At 38.5% G+C, this 24,508-nt stretch overlaps 1 gene segment (V, D, J or C); it reads right to left on the reverse strand.

Annotated features, from left to right (window-relative positions):
- Positions 1–1,330: 1,330 nt before the first annotated feature.
- The window catches only part of LOC101433983 (immunoglobulin kappa variable 1-39-like), a 30,437-nt gene continuing 7,259 nt past the window's right edge, over positions 1,331–24,508 (reverse strand). Inside the window, 1 exon segment of the V gene segment in view lies at positions 1,331–1,668. Coding sequence covers positions 1,346–1,668 — 323 coding nt within the window.

A 24,508-nucleotide genomic window follows, 5' to 3' on the forward strand; every position in this document is an offset into this window, starting at 1 on the left:
GAATTTATAACTTGTGTATAATTTTGAGTCTGAGAAAAATGTCCAAATCAAGGCATCATTAAGCAAAGCTTTCTTCCCAAAGACAGGCTGCTGGTGATCCTGGATGCCTCTGTCACATGGCAAGGCACATTGGAGCATCTGCTGGTCTCCCTCTTCTCTTCCTAGAAACCTTGACTAAAGCTTCTTGCTTACTAGGCTACCCCTTTCGTTGTCTGAATTTCATTGTCTTCGAAAGGACTCCAGTAACAAGATGAAGACCCAACAGGGGCAAACTTTAAATGGAGTAGCCTAATCAAAAGTTCCTACAGACAATATATTTCAGAGCAAGACTGGGTTTCATACAGTCTTTTCTAGGTTTCATACAGTCTCTAACCATCACATATACATATATTTTTAATTGTTTTCATTTTTCACGGAAATTGAACATACAACATTTGAGATGTAGTGTTTTCACTTAACATTTTATCTGTGAATTCAAGTAATAACAATTAATTTTCATTAATTACCTCTCTCAATTTCTAAATGCTACATTCTGTCTTATAGGAAGAGTTAGGTTCATATTATAGAAATCTTTGTTTGTTTTAATCTTTTACTACAACAAGCATTGTTGTAAAGAATGAACTTTGTATGTGTCATTTCACATACGTGAATATGATGTGGACTCAAATCCTTTGTTAATTTAGATAACATTCAATTTTAGTGAGTATTATACTTGAAATATTTTATAACAGAACCATAGAAAAAGGTGGCTTTCATAGGAATATGAACATTGGTGGAAAACTTTACATCCAATCTAATAACAACATAATCCATTTAATCCTCATCATCCCCTATAATATGTGCATTCTTTACAGAATATGGATATTAAAGTCATTCAAAAATATATTTGGTGACAATAATAATGAAAATATGTATCTCAACAAAAAAATTAAGGAAGGTAGAGTAAGAAATCACAATTGCTTACATTGATCAAGCAGGTTTGGATGAAAAACAGGGTCCAAGCAAGGAAAAAGTAAGGGAGGAAGATGATTTTTCCTGGTAGGTCCAGAGTTGGAGCATGATGGCAGAGAAAGAAGGAGAATAAAGGAATAAAGAATTAAGATGGCAAATTTCTCAGTATTAAGTAGGCATGTAAAAGAGAGAATCAAGCCACCAGGGTGCAAAACTACCTGGACCTTTGCCCAGAAGTTAAGAAACAAATTATTGATGCAGTGAAATGTGACCTACCCGTGAAAAACAGGTAGATTTCTATGGTACAATCCACTAAAATTTGCAGTGTCTCAGACAGATGGAGGAAGCAGCTGGTGCTGCAGGACTCACAGCCCTACATCATCCAACGGGAGGTTTATGTTCGAGGTTGAACTACTGTGGGAGGAGTAGTATCCCACTGCAGACAGTAATACGTTCCCAGATCTTCATCCTGGACGCCGTTGATGGTGAGAGTGAAATCTGTTCCAGACCCACTGCCACTGAATCGGTCAGGGACCCCAGATGGCCGGTTGGATGCACGATATATGAGCAGTTTAGGAGCCTGTCCTGGTTTCTGGTGGTACCATTGTAAGTAGCTGCTAACACTCTGACTGGCCTTGCACTTGAGGGTGACGGTCTCTCCTGCAGATGCAGCCACAGAGCCTGGAGACTGGGTCATCACGATGTCCCCACTGGCACCTGCAACCAAAAAGAACATTGGTCACAAATTAAATAATAAGTATATAAAATATGTATCTAAATGTAGTTGTTCTTATTTTTTATATATAATCAGATCTGCCTTATATGAAACAATTTGTTCACTCTGCCTGCTAGAACCATTGTCCAACTTTATGAAGATACTGCTCTTCTAAACCTCTCACCTGAGACCCAGAACATCAGGAGCACAAGCTGGGCCTGTGACATCATCGTGCTCAACCGTCTGCTGCACTCAGTCCCCGACTCAAGGGAAACCTCATTAATAGAGCTCTGAGCAGGAAACAAAGTCCCGGAGGAGCCTATGCAAAGCGTCAGAGAGGATAAAGGCAAACGTCCCTGTGCAGTGAGTTGTGAAGACAGTAATGGAATGAGATCAAAATATCATGACCACATGAAATGCAACTGTACATCTGCAAAAAGCTCAGAAATGAACTTAAGATGCTAATATTCAATTGATATCAAAGCACAGGCAATCAACTTGAAACAATAAATTAATTTTAGTATTATTTTGTATTGAATCTGTATATCTAAATTTTGATAATGTAATTTTGTAAATATCATACCAGAACGTATGTGGGATATTAATATCATTTGATAAAATGACGATATAGCACAAAAATTATATGTCTATATCACTCCTCTGAATTTTTAAAACATTTTAATTTTTTCTTGGAATTTGAAACGTCATCTACATATATCCAAAGCCAGATCTCTGTAGTGACTTCATTCCAAATACTATATCTGAAAATGAGTCACCAGTTCCTTACAAGTCACGATCACCCCTGCCCTTTAGGTCATCCTGTTTCTCAAATCATAATAGAAGTGATTAGCTGACCTAAGGTGTAAGATCTCCACCTAGTGGTAGTAGATAAAATAGCTTCATTGCCCGGGATCTGATAGAGCAGGTTCTTCATTTATCCCTACCTCAAATCAATGCTTTTATAGAATTATGCAAATAACAATATCATGGAAAATTTTGGGCATAGAGTATTAATTTAAAAAATCCCTGACCTCATAAAGCTTTAATCTTACTGGAAGGAACAGACAATAAACAACTAACATTTCTGCATCCACTGGCCTGCTTCTCTTATTTTCTTCCTCTGTACCAATAGGGAGTACAGGTGGGGAAATGTTCATCCAGGCCCATTTCATGACACAATCCTCTACATGAGCAGAATCAGAAGGAGAGAAAAATAACTAGGGTAGGGCACTGTAACCATGTTAAAAATTTTAAAAATATTTTCTCTCATGAGTATAACTTTTCCTCCAAAGAAACCTCCCAAATGCCTCCAAGGGATAAATTGAATACAAATATTTTATTGCTAAGAGATTTCAAAATGAGTTGGGAGGTCATTTCAGAGGTTACGTTTGGGCACGTCTGAGAAGAATCGCACTGATTGCCACAATACAATGAACAATGACTCAAGCAGGGTGCTCCTGAGGGCTTTGGAGTCATCTGGACACTTTAGGCATGGCACACACACCCAGGAAATCAAAAGTCCGTTGGTTGGCCTTACCTTGGAATATATGTTAGCCTATCTCTCCAATATAATAGAGTTAAATGCAATTGTAATTTACTTTCATGTTGTTCTTCTGCTCCTCTTATTTGCACCTATAATTAGCACTTTATCCATTAAATATCTGTGTCAAGACTTAGTATTTCATCTAGTCATAAGCCAGCTGAGCCTGTGAATCTCACCAAAGTTGCAGCCAACACTAACTCTCCAGTCTATCAGGCTCACTCAAGACAATTAACAAAACGATGAGGATGCACAGTGCCCATCCAAGAAAAAATCAGAATATCTACAACTGCCAGCAAGACAGTTCCATCCATCTCCCCCATGGGATCTAAGTCCCAAATCATTGGAAGAAGAAGAGGAATCACCATACAAAAATACTCAAAATGGAGGAATGAACTAACGTAAGGGTCAATGAACTTATGGACTAAAGTAGACTTATTATTCTAGTAACGAAAGAACTTGAAACACTGGTATTAAATAGTGCTCATCAAGGGTTCTGGGGTGGGGAGAGGGAAGAACAGGTGTAACATGGGGTATTTTGGGGCATTGGAATTGTTCTGCATGATATTGCAATGACAGATACAGGCTATTATACATTTAATCAAAGCTTCAAAATTATGAAGTGCAATAAGTAAACCATAATATAAACTATAGGCCACTGTTAGCAGCAAAGTTTCAATGTTTGATAATCAATTGTAAACAAAGACGACACTAATTAAAGATGTTATTAATAGTGAAAATGTTGGAGGGAAAGAGGGTAGAGTACATGGAAATCCCCTTTATATTCTGTAAGTCTGAAAATGTATTTATTATTTACATTTTTAAAGGCACATCTCTTTAAAAAGAAAGGTTTGAAATATAATATATTTATAATGAGCTTTCACAAAGGCACACACATAACAAGCCCCCAAATTGAAAAATAAAACAGTTAAAACAATTGCAGCACTCCGTTAGCTTCTCTCCCAAGAATAACCACTATCTTGACTTCTAACACTACAGGTTAGTCTTACCTAATTTTTTACAATTAGGAATGTAAGCATATATGCACGATTTTGTGCCTGGCTTCTCTTGCTCAATGTGATGTTATTCATCCATGTCTTTGCGATCACAAGTGTATTAACCATAAAATGTTTTCATCAATCTGTCCTATACTACCAATTTTCAACTAATTTTATTGATATTAATAAAGCATACAATCCATCCAACATGTACAATCAATGATATTTCACTTAGTCACTTAGTAGTTGTTGCACTTAATCACTTAGTTGTTCATTCATTACTTTCAATCACTATTAGAGCATTTTCATTATTCCAATAACAATAATAATAATAAATCAACAAGAATATTCCTCATCTTTAAGTACTCTGTACTTCCCTCCTGCTATTTCCAATTATACTTGCAGATAAATTTATTTATTTTTGGGCAGTTTGATTGACATATATTCACATACCACATGACCTAACTAAAGTGTTTAATCAATGGCTTTTAATATAATCACAATGTTCATCATCGCAAAAAAATTTTAGAACAATTTCATTACTCCAAAAAGAAAAATTTCACATCCTTAGTAGTCAGCTCTCATCCCTCTGTCTTTCCCAGGCTTAAATAATCACTAATCTATTTTCATCTTTATAAATGGATTTATATTTACATTTTATATAAACTGGGATATACAATATATAGTACTTGGTGTTGGTTTCTTGTCACGAAGCATAATTTTTGTCTGATATTAAGATCTTGTGTTAACATACATAAGTTCAGATTCTCAGAAAAAAGATCTTTTATATGCACTTTTACCCATGTTCATATTTCACATGTGGTTTTACTATGCTATACATTCCCACATTACATTTTTTAGCTTTCATTTTAGTAATATTCACCGTCTTAAAATTTCCATGGAAACCACTCTCATACTGCTAGTTACAAATATTATTTGCCTTTCAATTTTTTATTCATTTCCCAAGATTAACACACTTTTCTATTCATTTCCCAGGATTAACACACTTCTTTTCTATCAATCCTGCCCAAATTAACCCTCAGGTTTCCATTCTCTAACCCTACTCTATTTATTGTTGACACATATTCAAGTTATTATCTGCTTGACATTACACAATGTATTTAGTTCTTAGAAGAACAATCATAAAGTATTTGTCCTATGTTGGAAACTGAGGCATAGTGGTCTTACAAAGGGAGATGTGCAGTTTCCAGGGCTATGCTTTTATCATAGGAATGCAGCAATTAAGCCTTTCCAATCAACAGGATGGAGCAATCCGGGGCAGGGAGAAATACAAAAAAATACACTTTTTAGTTTGAAAGGAATACCGAATGTTTGTACTCTGAGATAAGTTCTTTAATTTATGAGTCTTGTTAATGTGTAGCTACACTGCTTGTTATCTGATAGTTTGAGTATATATATTGCCACATGTGGAAAACAAAGTTGTCTGAAGAGTCATTACTCGCAGACCCCCTGATCCCAGCTCTCTTGCTCTTTCTCTTTGTTTCCTTCCACCTTTTCTTTTTTTTCATTCCCGATACCCTTCGGGTCCAAATCTCCAACATCTGGTGCCCAACGTGGGGCCCAAAGAAGTCAGTGAGTCTTTCAAATCAGTTTTGGCAACCATGGAAAAGACCTTGTTGAGGGTCTAGTGAGACGTCCAAAGCAGAGTGACTCGAGTCTTCAAGATTTAGTAAATAAGTAACATTTCTGTGAAGTCATCAGGGTAATGGGTGGTCAAATGAGACATGTGGAAGTGTATTCTCAAGTGTTAAAAACTTTACTGAAAGTTAATGCAGTGCCTGTAAAAAGCTATGAATTACTAGAATTGTTTGCTTTGATACAAAAGCATTGTTGCTGGCTTCAGCCTCAGGGGCATAATGTTTTAAATTTGAAACAGTGGAGATGTGTAATGAAAGCTTTACGAAGAGCTTATCAAAAAAGGGAATTCATTCCATTATCAGCATGGGCCTTATGCCACCAGGTAGCGGCAGCTTTAGATCCTTTACAGTCTGAAGAAGGAGAGAAAGATGAAATTACTCTATTTTCTAAGCCCATAAGTAAATTTGAAATGAAAGAAAGTAAATTGGAATAAGAACAGGAACTTGAGGTGAATGGGGAACCGTCAGGTTTTTTCCCTCATCCTGATATTAACCCTTTCATCAAAAAAAGCTCAGTGAAGTGTCCTAATGAAATACCTTCTGTGTATCCAGTACAACCCTCTGCACCTACTGAATTGCCTTCTGTTACTAAGCCAAAGTAAGAAATGTTTTCAGGTGTTGCTGATGCTTTGCCTTATGTTAAAAATTATTATCTGCTTTCCCAATAACATTACATGGGATACCACCAGATACAAAAAATCCACAAGGGGGTGTTGAGTTTCATCCAGAGCCCATACCTTTTAAACCATTGAAAGATTTAAAACAGGCAAAAATACTAAATAAAATCCTTGTTAATGAAATCAGGCTTGTAAGAAAACTCTGATAAAGTGTTAACTAAGATAAGGAAACTATTCTGCAGCAATTCTGCAAACCCCCTGCTGTCTACATGACAATGTAGCTGTGGGCTAGTAGGGGTTAATAGAGTTAAGCCGCTGGAAAAAGGGAAACACATGGCAACATTGGTGTTCTGTTTTGTTTCCATGCTAATTCTGATTGGGCCTATTTAACCAATAATAAAGTTAGTACAAAATTTTTATCAAGGTGTTAAAAGGAATTTTCAGTTTTAAATCAATAGTTTATTCCTGAACTTCAAATCTCAGTATAGTCCTACAGAGTAGTCATTCAAAAATGCATGTTAATGGTCTGTCTAAACTGCTAAATAAGAGCTTAACTACATTTATGCTGCTCAAGTTATCTTAACTGATTGCTGATAACTAATAAAAATGTTTCCAAGCTCAAGCTTGCATGTTACAGGCAACATGAATTCCAGAAGAAATCTTAAAAAATGAATTCTAAGATGTGATATAATGGAGAACTTAAAAACAGCCATACCAAGACAGTAGGACTTATGGGTTAATTGTAAACTGTATGTTTCTGTTAATGTGTTGTAATCATTTTGTGTTTGTTTGTTCAATGTCAGTGTATATTTTGATACCTCTGGATGGTGATATAAATTAATAAATAAAATTTTTTAAAAGAGCTCTATTCAAATGGTCAAAGAATAAATAAGCGCTTATATTAATACTTAAGTTTACATGTTACTAAGATTTCTACAATGATAAAAATTGCAAGTCTTAACAAAATTACTGTCTTTTCATTAAAAAAAAATAGTTCATGCCTACATTGAAATGAACAGTTTATTTTTCCTCACAGAATAAAATGAAGGATGTAAAACTTAAATGAATATTAAAGGTTAAAAGCTTGTGGGAATGCTAACTGAAATTTAATAAGTTTTTCAAAGAAGTGTGTTTTGCCCTAAAATAGAATGGCTAATTTTCATAAACTCATGGGAATTAAATGCATGTGGCAAATTGTAGAAGATATTGTGGTAATTTTAAGTAAGAGAATGTGTTCCGTGAAAATAGAATTTGATTTAAAGTAGTATAATTAGGCAGCGGACTTGGCCCAGTGGTTAGGGCATCCGTCTACCACATGGTAGGTCCATGGTTCAAACCCCAGGCCTCTTTGACCCATGTGGAGCTGGCCCATGTGCAGTGCTGATGCGTGCAAGGAGCGCCCTGCCATGCAGGGGTGCCCCCACGTAGGGGAGCCCCATGCACAAGGAGTGCACCCTGTAAGGAGAGCTGCCCTGCATGAAACATAATACAGTCTGCCCAGGAATGGTGCTGCACACACGAAGAACTGACACAACAAGATGATGCAACAAAAAGAAATACAGATTCCCATGCCACTGACAACAACAGAAGCGGACAGAAGATGCAGCAAATAGACACAGAGAACAGACAATCGGGGTGGGGGGTGGGGGTAAGGCGAGAGAAATAAAAAAAGAAAAAGTAGTATAATTATACTCTATATGGTTATAAATAATGATAAGAAGTTTAATGAAGCATTGTTTAAATTAAAGTGTTTAAATGGCTAATTCCAAAAAGTCATTATTAAACAAACCTGAAATAATAATAATAAAAGGTAATTTTATAACAGGAAAACTGTCAGCAGGCAGCCTCCCCTGCCAACTTGCTTCTAGGGGACTGTTTCTAGTATTGCATGCTACTAAGTATTTAAAGTGAAGAAAAGTTTATTATTTTAACAAGCTTGTTTAATATTGATGGTAATTATAAATTATAAGAAGTTTGCCTGGTAACTTACGTATGTGGGATGTATGGAATGTGTTTTTATTGTTAAGGAAACAAGAGATGATTTTGTCCTAAGATAAAATGATTGATTATTGAGAGGGAGTAGAGTGTGGGACAAAACCTGAATGAATACTAAAAGTGTAGAAGGTTCATGGAAAAGACATTTTTATGATTAAAGTTAAATAAGATTTGATGGGTCTGTCTATAAAGTTTTAAAAGTTTTAGTATCAAGTCATATATTGATGCAAAGTTAAAAATTTTGTCTTTCTCAAAGTCTCCCAAATCATTAATCTGTTTTAACAAAAGTTTATAAAAAAGATTTATCCTGAATAATCAGTATACAAAGAAAGTCTGTTTTATCAAAATAGCTTCTTTTGCTTTAACCTCATCATTTCCTCAGTGTTTGAAGAAGAAAGGGTCTTATCTCTTTTTTTGTCTTTATTTTTTTAATATTATATTTAAAAAATATGAGGTCCCCATATACCCTCCACCTCCCTCACCACACTCCTCCCCCCATAACAACAACCTCCTCCATCATCATGAGACATTCAGTGCATTTGGTTAATATATCTCTGAGCACCACTGCACCTCATTGTCAGTGGTCCACACCATAGCCCACACTCTCCCACAGTCTACCCAGTGAGCCATGGGAGGACATACAATGTCCAGTAACTGTCCCTGTAGCACCACCCAGGACAACTCCAAGTCCCAAAAAAGCCCCCACATCTCATCTCTTCCTCTCATTCCCTACCCCCAGCAGCCACCATGGTCACTTTCTCCACACCAATGCCACATTTTCTTCGATTACTAATCACAATAGTTCATAAATAGAATACCAGTAAGTCCACTCTAATCCATACTCTATTCCTCCATCCTGTGGACATTGGAATGGTTGTGTCCACTCCACATCTATATCAAGAGGGGGCTTAGATTCCACATGGATGCTGGATGCAATTCTCTTGCTTTCAGTTGTAAGCACTCTTAGTTCTCTGGTGGTGGTTGACCTTCTTCACCTCCATGTTAGCTGAGTGGGGTGAGTCCAATAAACCAGAGTGTAGGGGCTGAAGTCTGTTGAGGCTCAGAGCCTGTAGCTTTCTATCTCAAACTAATTGCAAGAGATTCGTTCTTTTACTTTGAAAGAAAAATTAAAGTAATAGTTGAGTTCATTTAATATGTTATAAGTTGAATAGAAGGTGTTTAAAAGTATTATAAAACTAACAGGTTTGGCAGCAGACTTGGCCCAGTGGTTAGGGCGTCCATCTACCACATGGGAGGTCCACGGTTCAAACCCTGGGCCTCCTTGACCCCGTGTGGAGCTGGCCCATACACAGTGCAGATGCATGCAAGGAGTACCATGCCATGCAGGGGTGTCCCCTGCTTAGGGGAGCCCCACAAGCAAGAAGTGCACCCCATAAGGAGAGCCACCCAGTGTGAAAGAAAGTGCAGCCTGCCCAAGAATGGTGCCACACACAAGCAGAGCTGACACAACAAGATGATGCAACAAAAAGAAATACAGATTCCCATGCCACTGACAACAACAGAAGCAGACAAAGAAGATGCAACAAATAGACACAGAGAACAGACAACCCGGGGGGGGGGGAATGGAGAGAAATAAATAAGTAAATAAATATTTTTTTAAAAATTAACAGGTCTTTTTCTTTAATCCTCTGTTAAAGTTGTATGCATAAAAGGTTCATATGAATGCTTAAGAGTGTATAAATTTACCAATATTTCAGCATAATATTAAACAGATGTCTAATGTGGTTAATTATGGTTTTAATTGTTATAAAAGTGTATGTGTCACAGAAACAACTTCTTATCATAGATTAAAGTAACAACACTGTAGTATGCAGCAATCCCAAATACTGCTAGTTTGTTGCAAAAAGTTAATGTCCAGCTGTGTCTCTATCACTTTGTTTTAAAATGTGCTAAGACTTTCCTTAGTGTCTCCTTAAACAGGTCAAGCCAACCTGCATTTCCCTATCTATGGAAAACCCAACAATGGACTTCTCCAGTGCTTCCCCAAGGCTGTGTGCATAGCCCAACCATCTCTCCTGGCATGGTGATAATAATCTGGCTGCATAGAAAAAATCTGTGCCTAAAATCCTACTGATGACATTACATTAACCAGTAATTCTTTCTTTCAGAATTAAAGGAAACATCAGAGACCATAGTATCTTATCTTAAGAGCCTGAACTAGGCAAAAAATTGGGACAGGCTGCAAAGTCCCTGCTGCTCTATCAAATTCTTAAATGTTGTTTGGTTGGGGAAAATAAAACTATACTGTCTGCTGTAATTGATAAAGTACAATGTTTTCTCATGTTAATAGAATTTGTAATATTGTTAAAATACTAAAAATCTTTCATCCCTCATTTAGCTCAAATATTAAAACCATAGTATGTATTAATTGGGAAAAGTCCTTCACGGAAGTAGGAAAACCTCCAGCAAGCTGCTTTAAATAATAATAAAAAGAAGGTAAATTGTGAACATTAACTTAGCCTATGAATTGGATGTGGCAAGCACCAATATTGGCTTTGGGTGGAGTTCGTGGCAAAGGCAAAATTCTAAACAAGTACCCCTTTGTTGTTGTTTTTTTAAAGATTTATTTATTTATTTAATTCCCCGCCCCCCAACCCCCGGCCCCGGTTGTCTGTTCTCTGTGTCTATTTGCTGTGTCTTGTTTCTTTGTCTGATTCTGTTGTCGTCAGTGGCACGGGAAGTGTGGGCGGTGCCATTCCTGGGCAGGCTGCACTTTCTTTCGCGCTGGGTGGCTCTCCTTATGGGTGCACTCCTTGCACGTGGGGCTCCCCTACGCGGGGGACACCCCTGCGTGGCACGGCACTCCTTGTGCACATCAGCACTGAGGCTGGAGATTGGATCATTACATGTCATCACTGGCCCCTGCATCAGAATGGACAATGGTCACATATTCCTACCACTTTATCATAGGACTATTAAATGCATCAGTTAAAATGTGCTTTCTAATGATTTCTAATTAATTAACAGCACATAGTAGGGCCATCTTGGAAATAGACATCATGCCCACTAAAAGTGTTTCTGTATTCTTCAAAGATATTATTCTGAAGCCAGAAAATTAAAATTGTATCACGAGGCTGAAATCAAGGTTTCTGTAAGGCCACACATCTGGAGGCTCTCCAGGACCATATATTCCATGCCTCTACCAGCTTCTGATGCCTATAGAATTCCTTGTTTGCAAGCTACATTGTTTCTCAAGTCCAACAACTTCAAATGTTTCTCTGCTCTGCCCTCACATTGTCATTTCCTGTTTATCTGTCATATTTCTCACTATTATAGGGATACATGTGATTGCTTTTATACCCCATCCTTAAAATCCAGGATAATCTCTCCATCTTGAATTAATTAAGCAAACTGCAACTATGTCTTATATAAGGTAGCAGGCTTGGGTACCAGGGTGTAGCATCAAGTATTTTTAAGCTATTATTCAGTCTATAGTGTGTAGCTTTCAACCCCATTGGTACCTCTTTATTCCACATACAAAATACGTTCCCCACATACTAACACACCCAAACATCTAAAGAAATTACAGCCTCAATTAGTTGCTAAACCTTATTTAAATATTATCTACTCAAAAGTGCCTAGTCATCATCTAAATTGTCTAAATCTGGTATGTATGACATTCTAGATAGGAAACATTCTGGAACAAAATTAATTTCTCTCTATGGACCAATAACTAGAAAACAAGTTTACTGGTTCCAAAATACCATTTTGGGACGTGCGTAGTATAAAAATTTTAGACATTCCAATTCCAAAAGAGAGAATGGAAGGAAGGAAGGAATCACTACTCCTAAGCAATTTTGAAACCCTGAACTTCTGTTAGGTTTCTTTGCCTGGGAATCGTCACTGGCACTGTCTTCATCTGTGGTAGATTGCAAAATATATACATTTTCTTGGTCATTATCAGTATGTCTGTGCGTGTGGGCCCATTGTAGAAAGGAACTCTTGAATATGTTATTTAAGTTAAGATGTGGCCCATCTGAATGAAAGGGAACATTAATTCAGATTACTGGAATCCTTTTTTATCATGAGAAATTCTTTTATAGAGATAGAAGCCAAAGGCAGAAGTCAGAAGATGGAAATCAACAAAACACAAACGTGAAAGATAGACGACATTGCAATGCATGCAAGGCTGTGATAGAAACCAAGGAACCTCAAAGATCTCTGGTATAACATCAGAATGTTATAAAATTTGAAGAGTAAGCAATGCCTGGCTGATGCCTCAGTATTGGATTGCTCCTAACATCAAAACTTTGAGCCCATAAATGCCCATTGTGAAGCCATCCCATTTTCTTTTATTTGTCATAGCAGCCAGATAAACTAAAGCATCACCCTTTTTTTTTTCTTCAATGGCTGTTTAAATCTATCAAGGTAATGAAAATGTGGCTAAAAAATGAAAAATGTGAATTTGATTTAGAATTTAAGAATCAGGTTGTCCTTCATTGTGTAGATGGTGAAAAAAGAAGAAATAGAGTATTCAAGGCAAGGTAAGGTAAGAAATGGAGTCAACAAATACAAATTCAATTAGTAGGGAGAAGACCCATTATGTTTAAAGATATATCTTTGTATGTTTGTAGTAATCCAAAGGAGACCTTACAAAACTATCAGTTCCTAATCCTGGGAACATATATATGTTACTTTATGTGGCAAAGTCTTTGCAGCTTTACGTTAGGAACTTCAGATGAGAGTATTGTCTGGATCATAATGCCAAACCCTAAATGCCATCACATGACAAAATAAGGTGGCATTAAGAGAGTGAAAACAGGAAATAGAAGCTTTAAGGACAGAAGCAATTCAGCCACAATCATCAAATAACAATCCCTTGTACTAAAGCTCTAATTTATGTCTTTTTTTAATTCATTTTTTAAAAATATTACATTCAAAAAATATGAGGTCCCATTCAACCCGACCATCCCCACCCCACCACTCCCCCCACAGCAACACTCTCTCCCATCATCATGACACATCCATTGCATTTGGTAAGTACATCTCTGTGCATCGCGGCACCTCATGGTTAATGGTCCACATCATAGCCTATACTCTCCCACATTCCATCCAGTGGGCCATGGGGGGATCTACAATGTCCCATAATTGTCCATGAAGCACCAACCAGGACAACTCCAAGTCCTGAAAACGCCTCCCCATCTCATCTCTTCCTCCCATTCCCCACACCCAGCAGCCACCATGGCCACTTTCCCACACCAATGCCACATTTTCTCTATGGAACTTGGATTGGTTGTGTCCATTGCACATCTATGTCAAGTGGGGACTTAGATTCCACATGGATACTGGATGCACTCCTCCTGCTTTCAGTTGTAGGCACTCTAGGCTCCATGGTGTGGTGGTTGACATTCTTCAACTCCATGTTAGATGAGTGGGGTAAGTCCAATAAATCAGAGTGTAGGAGTTGAAGTCTGTTGAGGTTCAGGGCCTGGCTATCATATTGTCAGTCCAGAGATTCAAATCCCCTAGATATATCTTAAATCCCAGCACCAACTACAATTCCAGTAAAGTAGCATGAAAGGCTTGTGAAAAGAGATCCCATCTGAGTCCAGCTCCATCATGCAGAAACACCAGCTCCAAGGAAGGGCCAACTGACATGGCAGTGATCTCCATCTGCCATGACCATAGAACCTGTGGGTTCTCTTTAGCCCTCAAAAGAACCAATACCTGGGGTTGTATCTACTTTATCTGTCTCTGAGACTCTGCTCAGGTGTGCATAAGGGCAATCCTTCTGACAACCTCCAGACTCTTTTTTTAGAGACTCATAGCCACATAAACTCATTTCTCCTTTCCATTTCCCCCTTACATTAGGTCAAACAGCATTTTAAACTCCTGTTATTATATGTAGACAGGCATATTCTGCTGGTCCTCATTGAAACTTTAATTCAAGGTCATTTTCTAGTTGCATCATCAGCTGGTATTTGGTAGTGATCCCTCGGTGCCAGGGAGGCTCATCCCCGGGTGTCATGTCCCACGCTGGGGGGAATGCATTGCATTTACATGCTGAGTTTGGCTTCAAGACTGGCCACATTTGAGTAACATGAAGGCTGTCAGGAGGAAACTCCCAGGCACAGTGCTGCTCTAGGCCTTGTTCTTATTTCAGGCATATAGGCCCACAAGCATAGTCATTAGTATCAGGGGCTCACTGTTGGACCCTCATTCCTTCCTGGTCCTTACCGTTGCACCTGGGGGACTGCCGCTACTCCCAAGGGATCACAAAAGAGCACCCCCGGTCAGGAACCCAGTACCCCCCCCAGCTGTTGTTCTTAATTGTTTCCACTATGAGTATATCCAAACATTACCATGCACCCTGGACATATGCCCTGTATAACTCCCTGTCAACCATATATCGCCTGTCAATAACATCCGATATCAGTATTCCTCCACTGCCATTGTTGAACCACTCTGTGATCCAAAACATCCTGAAAGGTGTAGCCCAATATAACGTCAGGTTCCCTTACTAGTAAAATGGAATATAGCAATGAGTTTAAGGTTAGATCTAGAACACGTATTGATTTGGAAAAATTCTACATCCTATCTTTTTCTTTTCTTTTTTCCTAATTATTGAGCTTCTCTTCACAAGGGCTTTAGATCACAGTAATTCATATATACAATCTACAGTACTCCCACACATCCACCATAAAACCTTTTCCCTTCCACAGCAATAATCTTATAACTTATTCATATCATATTTACTTAAACTGATGTACAGACTCTGAGACAATAGCTTTCAAACAAGGTGACATCTGTGCTTATATTGTGGTCCATACTTTAGGATACAGAGTTTTCTAAATTTTTAGTTAGCCTATGTTTTACATTATGGTTTACATTATTAGTCTGTCATCCCCTATATGTTTTTTGTGTAATATTACATGTTTTATATCCATCCTTGTGTACTCTTGTGAAACTCCTCTATTACCCCCACATTTACCTTGGTTCTATCCATTCAACATCCATTTTCCCCTCCCCTCGGGGCCCGCAGTGACAGCCAATCTCCATTTCCCGAGGAGCCACATCCAGAGATACTTGCAACAGTGTTCAGGGCCTGACTTGCTCAACTGCCCAAATGCCCTGGGAGTCACCCTTTCTCTCGAGAGATACAGGTCCCTCTATTTGATGGCATTAGTCCTCCCCAGGATGTGGTTCCACCCCAACTCTCACTATTTGGGTCTCTACCCAATGGTACAACCCACCCTGGCAAAATGAGCATTCAGATATTCTCCAGGAGTCCGCCCTGCGTCAGACCATCCCCTCCGAACATCCTAAATAGGTAACCCTCCTAATTATATTTTGATATGGTTTTCTCAGCATTTTACTCTCCACCAACACCTTTCACTCTCCTGTGTTCATATATTGCCCCTCCCTCCCCCCAGTTTTTTGGACACTATTACCCATCCGCCCATCCCCAGTCCCCCTCAAATCCGCAAAGCCCCACCCAAAGGTAACCCCTTGCCCCCATTTTATCTCTTCTTTGTGCTCATACTTACCACCAGCTCATCATACATTCCACCCCTGCAGACGTCAGCTCACATCCTTCCTCCACCCCCCGATTTCCTGTAAGCCTATCTTCCAGTCTCTAGCTCTCTGAGGCAGCCTGATTATTTCATATCATTGAGGTCATGTAGTATTTGTCCTTCAATGCCTGGGTTGCTTCACTCAACATAAGATTCTCAAGATTCATCCATGTTACCACGTGTGTTTGTAGTGTATTTGTTCTTACAGCCGAGTAATATTCCATTGTATGTATACACCACATTTTATTGATCCGCTCATCTGTCGATGGGCATTTGGGCTGATTCCAACTTTTGGCGATAGTGAACAATGCTGCTATGAACATTGGTGTACATATATCGGTTTGTGTCCTTGTTTTCAGTTCTGCTGGGTATATACACAGCAGAGGTATTGCTGGGTCATATGGCAAATCTATGGTTAGTTTTTTGAGAAACTGCCAAAATTTCCTCCAGAATGGTTGGATCCTTCTGCATTCCCACCAGCAGTATATGAGTATTCCCATTTCTTCACATCCTATCCAGCATTTGTATTCTTCTGTTTTTCTCATAGCTGCCAATCTTATGGGAATGAGATGATATCTCATTGTAGTTTTGATTTGCATTTCCCTGATAGCTAGAGACTTGGAGCATTTTTTCATGTGATTTTTAGCAATTTGTATTTCTCCTTTGGAGAAGCTTCTGTTTAAATCTTTTTCCCATTTTTTAAATGGGTTGTTTATCTTTTTATTTTCAAGATATAGGAGTTTTTCATATATGCAAGTTATAAGTCTCTTATCAGATATATGGATGCCAAATATTTTCTCCCATTGTGTGGGTTCCCTTTTTACTTTTTGACAAACTCCTTTGAGGTGCAGAAGGCTTTAATTTTGAGGAAGTCCCATTTATCAATTTGTTCTTTTGCTGCTCGTGCTTTTGGTGTGATATTCATGAAGTCATTTCCTATTACAAGGTCCTGTAGATGATTCCTTACACTGCTTTCCAAGGTCTTTATGGTCTTGGCTCTTATATTTAGGTCTTTGATCCATCTTGAGTTGATCTTTGTGTAAGGTGTGAGATGGTAATCCTCTTTCATTCTTCTACATATGGATATCCAGTTCTCCAGGCACCATTGGTTGAATAGGCTATTCTCTCCCAGTTGAGAGGGTTTGGTGGCTTTTTTGAGTATTATATGGCTGTATATATGAGGTTCTATATCAGAACTTTCAATTCGATTCCATTGCTCTGTGTGTCTTTCCATATGCCAATACCATGCTGTTTTCACTACTGTAGCTTTGTAGTATGTTTTGAAGTCAGGTAGTGTGATTCCTCCAATTTTGTCTTTCTTTTTCAATATGTCTTTGGCTATTCGGGGCCTCTTTCCTTTCCAAATAAATTTCATAGTTAGTTTTTCTAGTTCCTTAACGAAGGCTGTGTTGATTTTTATTGGGATTGCATTGAATGTGTAGATCAGTTTTGGTAGGATAGACATCTTAATAATATTTAGTCTTCCTATCCATGAACAAGGAATATTCTTCCATTTATTTAGGTCTTCTTTGATTTCCTTGAACAGTCTTATATAGTTCCCACTGTATAAGTTTTTTACATCTTTGGTTAAATTTATTCCTAAATATTTGATTTTTTTATTTACTATTATAAATGGTATTTGTTTCTTGATTTCCTCCTGATCTTGGTCATTATTGGTGTACAGAAATACTACTGATGTTTGCACATTGATCTTATAACCTGCAACTTTACTAAACTCATTTATGAGTTCTAGAAGCTTTGTTGTGGATCTCTCAGGGTTTTCTATGTTTCGGATCATGTCATCTGCAAATGAAATTTTGACTTCTTCCTTTCCAATTTGAATGTCTTTTATATTTGTTCTTGCCTCAGTGCTTGAGCAAGTACTTCTAAGACAATGTTAAATAGAAGGAGAGACAATGGACATCCTTGTCTTGTTCCTGACTTTAGAGGGAAGGATTTTAGGATTTCTCCATTGTAAACGATGTTGGCTGTAGGTTTTTCATATATACTCTTTATCATGTTCAAAAAATTTCCTTGTATTCCAATCTTTTGGAGTGTGTTTATCAAGAAATGGTGCTGTATTTTGTCAAATGCTTTTTCTGCATCTATAGATATAATCATGTAATTTGTTTCCTTCAATCTGTTTTATAGGGTGTATTACATTGATTGATTTTCTTATGTTGAACCATCCTTGCATACCTGGAATGAATCCCACTTGGTTGTGGTGTATAATTCATTTACTGTGTTGTTGAATACGATTAGCAAGTATTTTGTTAAGTATTTTTTGTGTCTAGGTTCATTAGAGAAATTGGTCTATAATTTTCCTTACTTGTGGTGTCTTTGTTTGGCTTTGGTACTAGGGTAATGTTGGCATCATATAAGGAGTTAGGCAACGTTCCTTCTGTTTCGATTTTTTGGAATAGTTTCAGCAGGATTGGTGTTAGTTCTTTCTGGAATGTTTTATAGAATTCACCTGTGAAGCCATCTGGCCCTGGGCTCTTCTTAGTTGGGAGTTTTTAATGACTGATTCTATCTCTTTACTTGTGCTTGGTATGATAAGATCATCAGTTTCTTCTTTTGTCAATATGGGCTGCTTATGTGTTTCTAGGAATTTGTCCATTTCCTCTGAATTGTCATTTTTGTTGGAATATAGTTTTTCAAAGTATCCTCTTATGATAGTCTTTATTTCTGTGGGGTCAGTTGTGATATCGCCTTTCTCATTTCTTATTTTGTGTATTTGCATCTTCTCTCTTTTTTTCTTTGTTAGTCACGCTAAAGGTTTGTCAATTTTGTTGATCTTCTCAAAAAAAATAGCTCTTGGTCTTGTTTATCTTTCAAAGTGCTTTCTTATTTTCTATTTCATTTAGTTCTGCACTTTTCTTTGTTATTTCCTTCCTTCTTCTTCCTGTTGGATTACTTTGTTGTTTTTTTCCTAATTCCTCCAAATGTGCAGTTAGTTCTTCAATTTTTGCTCTTTCTTCTTTTTTGATATATGAATTTATGATTATAAATTTCCCTCTCAGTACTGCTTTTGCTGCATCCCATAAATTTTGGTATTTTGTGTTATCATTATCATTTGTTTCAAGGTAGTCATTGATTTCTTTTGAGATTTCATCTTTGACCCACGGTTTTTCTAAGAGTGTGCTGTTTAATTTACAAATCGTGGTGTGAAATCTGGGCCTCTATCCCTTGCAAATTTCTAGCTTCCCTCCACTGTGGTCAGAGATGTTATTTTGTATGATTTCAAAATTTCTGAATTCATTAAGCCTTTCTTTGTGGACTAGCATATGGTCTATCTTGGAGAATGATCCACGTGCGCTTGAGAAAAATGTATATCCTGCTGTGTTTGGGTGTAATGATCTATATATGTCTATTAGATCCAGCTCCTCTAATGTACTTTTCAAATATTCTGTTTCTTTAGTGATTCTCTTTTGAGATGTTGTGTCCAGAGTTGATAGTGGTGTATTAAAATCCCCCACTATAATTGTAGATGCATCTATTCTTTCACTTAGTTTTTCCAGCATTTGCATCACATATTTAGAGGCGCCCTTGTTAGGAGCATAAATATTTATTTGTTTGATCTTCTTGACAGATCGTCCCTTTCACTGAAATGTAGTATCCTTCTTTGTCTCTCACAATTGTTTCGCATTTAAAGTCTATTTTGTCTGATATTAATATAGCTACTCCTGCCTTTTTTTGGTTATTGTTTGCTTGTATGATTGTTTTCCAGCCATTCACTTTCAACCTCCATGTGTCTCTGGGTCTAAGATGTGTCTCTTGTAGACAGCATATAAATGGGTCATGTTTCTTTATCCAATGTCCCAGTCTGAATCTTTTGATAGGTGAGTTTAATGCGTTGACATTCAGTGTTATTACTTTCAAGAATTATTTGTGTTAGCCAAAGTTTGATTGGACTTGTGTTTGTCATATTTTGTTTGTTTGTTTTTTTCCCCTTCTCTTTTTGTCTTTTTTGTTGCTCTTACACTCTCCTCCAATTCTGCCTGTCCTGTTTTTTCCTTTCTTCCTGCAGAAGTTCCTTTAGAATTTCTTGAAGGGGAGGTTTCTTGTTGGCATACTCTTTCAGTTTCTGTTTATCTGTGAATATTTTGAACTCTCCATCATGTTTGAATGCTAGTTTAGCTGGATAGAGTATTCTTGGTTGGAAATTTTTTTCCTTTAGTACCTTGACTATATCATACCACTGCCTTCTTGCCTCCATGGTTTCAGATGAGAAATCAGCACTTAATCTTATGGAGCTTCCCTTGTATGTGATGGTTTTCTTTTCTCTTGCTGCTTTTAGAATTTTCTCTTTGTCTTGGGCGTTGGATAATTTGACAAGTATATGTCTTGGGGTGGGCCTGTTGGGGTTTATGATGATTGGGGTGTGCTGTGCTTCTTGGATATGTACATCTGTCTCTTTCAGTAGATTTGGGAAGTTTTCAGCCATTATTTCCTGCAGCACTCCTTCTGACCCCTTTCCCTTCTCTTCTCCTTCTGGAATGCCTGTAGTATGTATGTTTGAGCGTTTTGCATTATCATTCAGGTCCCTAAGTCCTAGCTGGATTTTTTTCTATCTTTTTATCGACCAATTCTACTATCTGTTTGATTTCCGATGTACTGACTTCCACATCACTAATTCTCTGCTCTGCCTCTTCTAGTCTGCTGATATTTTCTGCAAGTGTTTTTTTTTTTAAATATAACATTTAATATTCCTGTGACAGTCATGATTTTTTTTATTGACTTTGTAATAATATTACATTAAAAATATATATGTGAGGTCCCATTCAACCCCACCCCCCCTCCCCCCCTCTCTCCCTCTCCCCCCCCCAACAACGCTCGTTCCCATCATCATGACACATCCATTGGATTTGGTAAGTACATCTTTGGGCACCTCTGCACCTCATAGACAATGGTCCACATCATGGCCCATACTCTCCTCCATTCAATCCAGTGGGCCCTGTGAGGATTTACAATGTCCGGTGATTACCTCTGAAGCACCATCCAGGGCAGCTCCATGTCCCAAAGACGCCTCCACCTCTCATCTCTTCCTGCCTTTCCCCATACCCATCGTCCACCATGTCCACTTTTCCCAAACCAATGCCACCTCTTCTATGTGGTGCAAGTGTATTTTTGATTTCTTGAACTGTGGTGTTCATTCCCATCATATCTGTTATCTTTTTGCGTATGTCTGCAATTTCCCCTCCAAGTGTTGTCTTCATGTTGTTAACCTCTTCCTTTACTTCATTAAATTTATCGGTGATAAATGTTCTGAGATCTTTCATTACTTGTGCAGAGTTCTGCTCTCCTTCCTGATTTTTAGTTTGTTCATTGGATTCAGCCATGTTTTCCTGATTACTGGTTTGGTTTGTAGATTTTTGTTGCTGTCTGGTCATCATTTTATCTTGACGGGTTTAATCAGTTCCTTAGCTTCTTTGTCTAGTCTTGGGGATTAATTAGCTGTTGTTTTTGCGTAAGTGTTATATCTTCTCTTTGTCACTTTGTTCTTCTTATTCTAATTTCTTATTACTGGTTGAGTTCACTTTAAAGGAAAATATTAGTGCCGGGGAAAGGCAATTGTGTAAGCAAGGAAAAAGCGTAAAGTAGTATTGGTGATATATGTTAACAGAGCAACAATATGAGATCTGGGAGGATGGATGTTAGATTCACATAAGTTGTGTAGAGTTATAGCAGTAGGTAGAGTACCTATAATGAGGTAGTTAACTGAATATGGGAGGAACATGGTATGAATTAAAAAGCTATTGTTTTCGTGAGAGAGGGAAAGAGAAAAGAAAGGCAATAGTTTCAAGAGTGGATAACAGACAGAAAACAAAACAAAGGTATTAGAAATTAAGTGTTAGACACTTTGTGGATCAAAGAAAGGGAGGTGGAATATAGGAGAGACAGTAGATGATGGAGGCTATCAAGATGTAGGGGAAAAGGGATAGTGTAGGTAGCCAAAATCTATTCACACAGAAATGAGGCAGTGGAGGATGAGGAAACCCAGCAAATGTGAGGTGTTCCCTGCAGCACGTATTGTATAATTAAGATAAAATAAAATAAGAAGAAAATGAGGGACAAGAGAGAGAGAAAAAAAAAAAGAGAAGAAAGGAAGAAAGAATAAGGGGGTGGGTAAAGGGTGGGGAACAGGTAGGGAAAAGAAAAAAAAGATATACACCAACCGCAACAGCCACAACAACAACAACAAAAAAAAAAACCCTAAATAACTGAAAAAAAAGACTTTGGGGGATATGCTGGGAGAAAAGACTAGGGGATAATGCAATGTTAGCAATCAGGACATTAAAAAAAATAAAAAATAAAATAAAATAAAAATAAAAACAAAATAAAACAAAAAAGAAAAAATGCAAACGTTGAGGGCTAGGACATTCAAGGACCTCAGATGGACCTCAGGGCATGATGGATTCAGGGATGGAATGTCTGAGATATTGAAGACTCAAGAAGTGTGAGTCTTTGGGGTGTGGGCCACCAGGGTTTAGGGGACTCAGACCTGGCAACCTCAAGTCCGGTTAACAGGAAGCCTGGGAGCACCGCAGTGCATCACAGCCTTCAGGGATCCCCGCAGCTGGATGCCAGCCATATGGATGAGGTCACATCCGCAAGCTCTATCCTGTGTGTCTGTACCCCACAATTCACTCACTCACTGGGGTCTATTCTGTGGTTGTATCACCAATTCGACTTCAGGACCTCTCCCACCCTGTGATCCCCCGGAACGGCCACCTGGGGGCGCCTCTACACTGCAGCCAATTTAATGACACAGATCAATAGCCAGGCCCGGGGATGGGACTCCAGCTGGAAATGCAAATAACAGAGTCCAAACCCGAAATTCCCACACTTCGCAAAATATTCTCCTAATCGGCCTCCAGACATCTCCCACCCTGCCAGACCCTGGTGACATCTCTTTAGTGCTATCAATTTAAGTCCACTGCAGATCTGCAGCCAGGCTTGGGGGGGCGGGGCTCTAGGCGGAAGCACTATTATTTGTGTCCGCAATCAAAAATTCCCCCGCTTCACAATAAAACTCCCGTTTGTCTCCCCAAATTGGTCTGCAAGGGTGTCCTGTCCTATTAACCCCCCAATAGGCCGCTCAGGGCTTATGAATTCCCCAGTACTGCAGAGCCTCCAAAAAAATGCCGCCACAGCACCCAGTACCGTGGCTCCGCCCACCCTAGGAGGGAGCGTCCAGCGCGCAGTCCAGACCTCCGTGCAATAAGAGTCTCAATTATACTCTATAGACGAATTCTCTCTGTTACCTTCCCACGAAATCAATGTCCAGACACCTCCTGCCCTGCAAAAATCCCAAAAACAGCCTTGTCCCAAAGAACCTCCAGCCGCTTCTTTGCAGGAGCCACCATCTTGCCCTGCCTCTAATATATGTCTTATGTTCTATTTCTTTGGTGCGATCCTGACTGATTTTAGTACGAAGTATTGGGTGCTTCTATAACAAATATCAAAATAAGTGCAAATGATTTTGAAAATTGATGGTGTATAAATATTCGAAGAATTTTGAGGCATCTGAAAACAGCCTACATTTCCTTAAGCAGAATGTTGGTACAAATACAGATATTGAAGCTGCTTCTGCTGAGGGCTCAGAAGGGAATTAGGGACTGTTACCTTAAATGGGAAGGATGGCAATCCTTATATAGAGAGGCAGAAATTCAGCTGAGTTTTGTCCAGCAGGCATGTGAAAAGCAGAATTTGTAATCAATAAACTTTTATAGAGGCTCAGGGCCTGGCTGTCACTTGGAACAGCCCAGAGATTCAGGTCTCCTGAGTATACGCCAAACCCAACGCCAACCACAGGTCTGGTAAAAGTAACAGAAGAGGCATGTGAACTTCAGCAGGCTTACCCTGGCCAGGTAAAATGGAGGTGAAGAAGGTCATCTACCACACTAGGGAGCCAAGAGTGCCTACAACTGCAAGCAGGAGAATTGCATCCATCATCTATGTGGAATCTAAGGCCCCTCTTGATATATAGAGGGAGTGAACATAACCATCCCAGGGTCCACAGGATGGAAGAATAGAGTATGGATTACAGTAGACTTACTGATATTCTAGTATGGAACTATTGTGATTAGCAATGGAAGAAATTGTAACATTGATGTAAAGAAAGTGGCCACAGTAGTTGCTGAGGGTAAGGAGAGGGAAGAAGAGATATGACGTGGGGGCATTTTCAGGATTTAGTGTTTTCCTATGTGGGGCATGGACAGATGCTGGACATTTTATATCCTGCCCTGGCCCACTGGGTGGACTGGGGGATAGTGTAAGCTACAATGTAAACCATCCATGTGGTGCACCAGTGCTCCAAAATGTATTCACCAAATGCGATGAATGTACCATGATGATGAAAGAGGTTGTTGCTGTGGGTGGAGTGGGGTGAGGAGGGTGGGGGGTATATGGGGACCTCATGTTTTTTTAATGTAACATTTTAAAAAAATAAAAAGGAAAAAAAACAAAATAAAATAAAATAAACTTGTATACTTA

The sequence above is a fragment of the Dasypus novemcinctus genome, chromosome 17, assembly GCF_030445035.2.
Source record: "Dasypus novemcinctus isolate mDasNov1 chromosome 17, mDasNov1.1.hap2, whole genome shotgun sequence".
Lineage (NCBI taxonomy): Eukaryota > Metazoa > Chordata > Mammalia > Cingulata > Dasypodidae > Dasypus > Dasypus novemcinctus.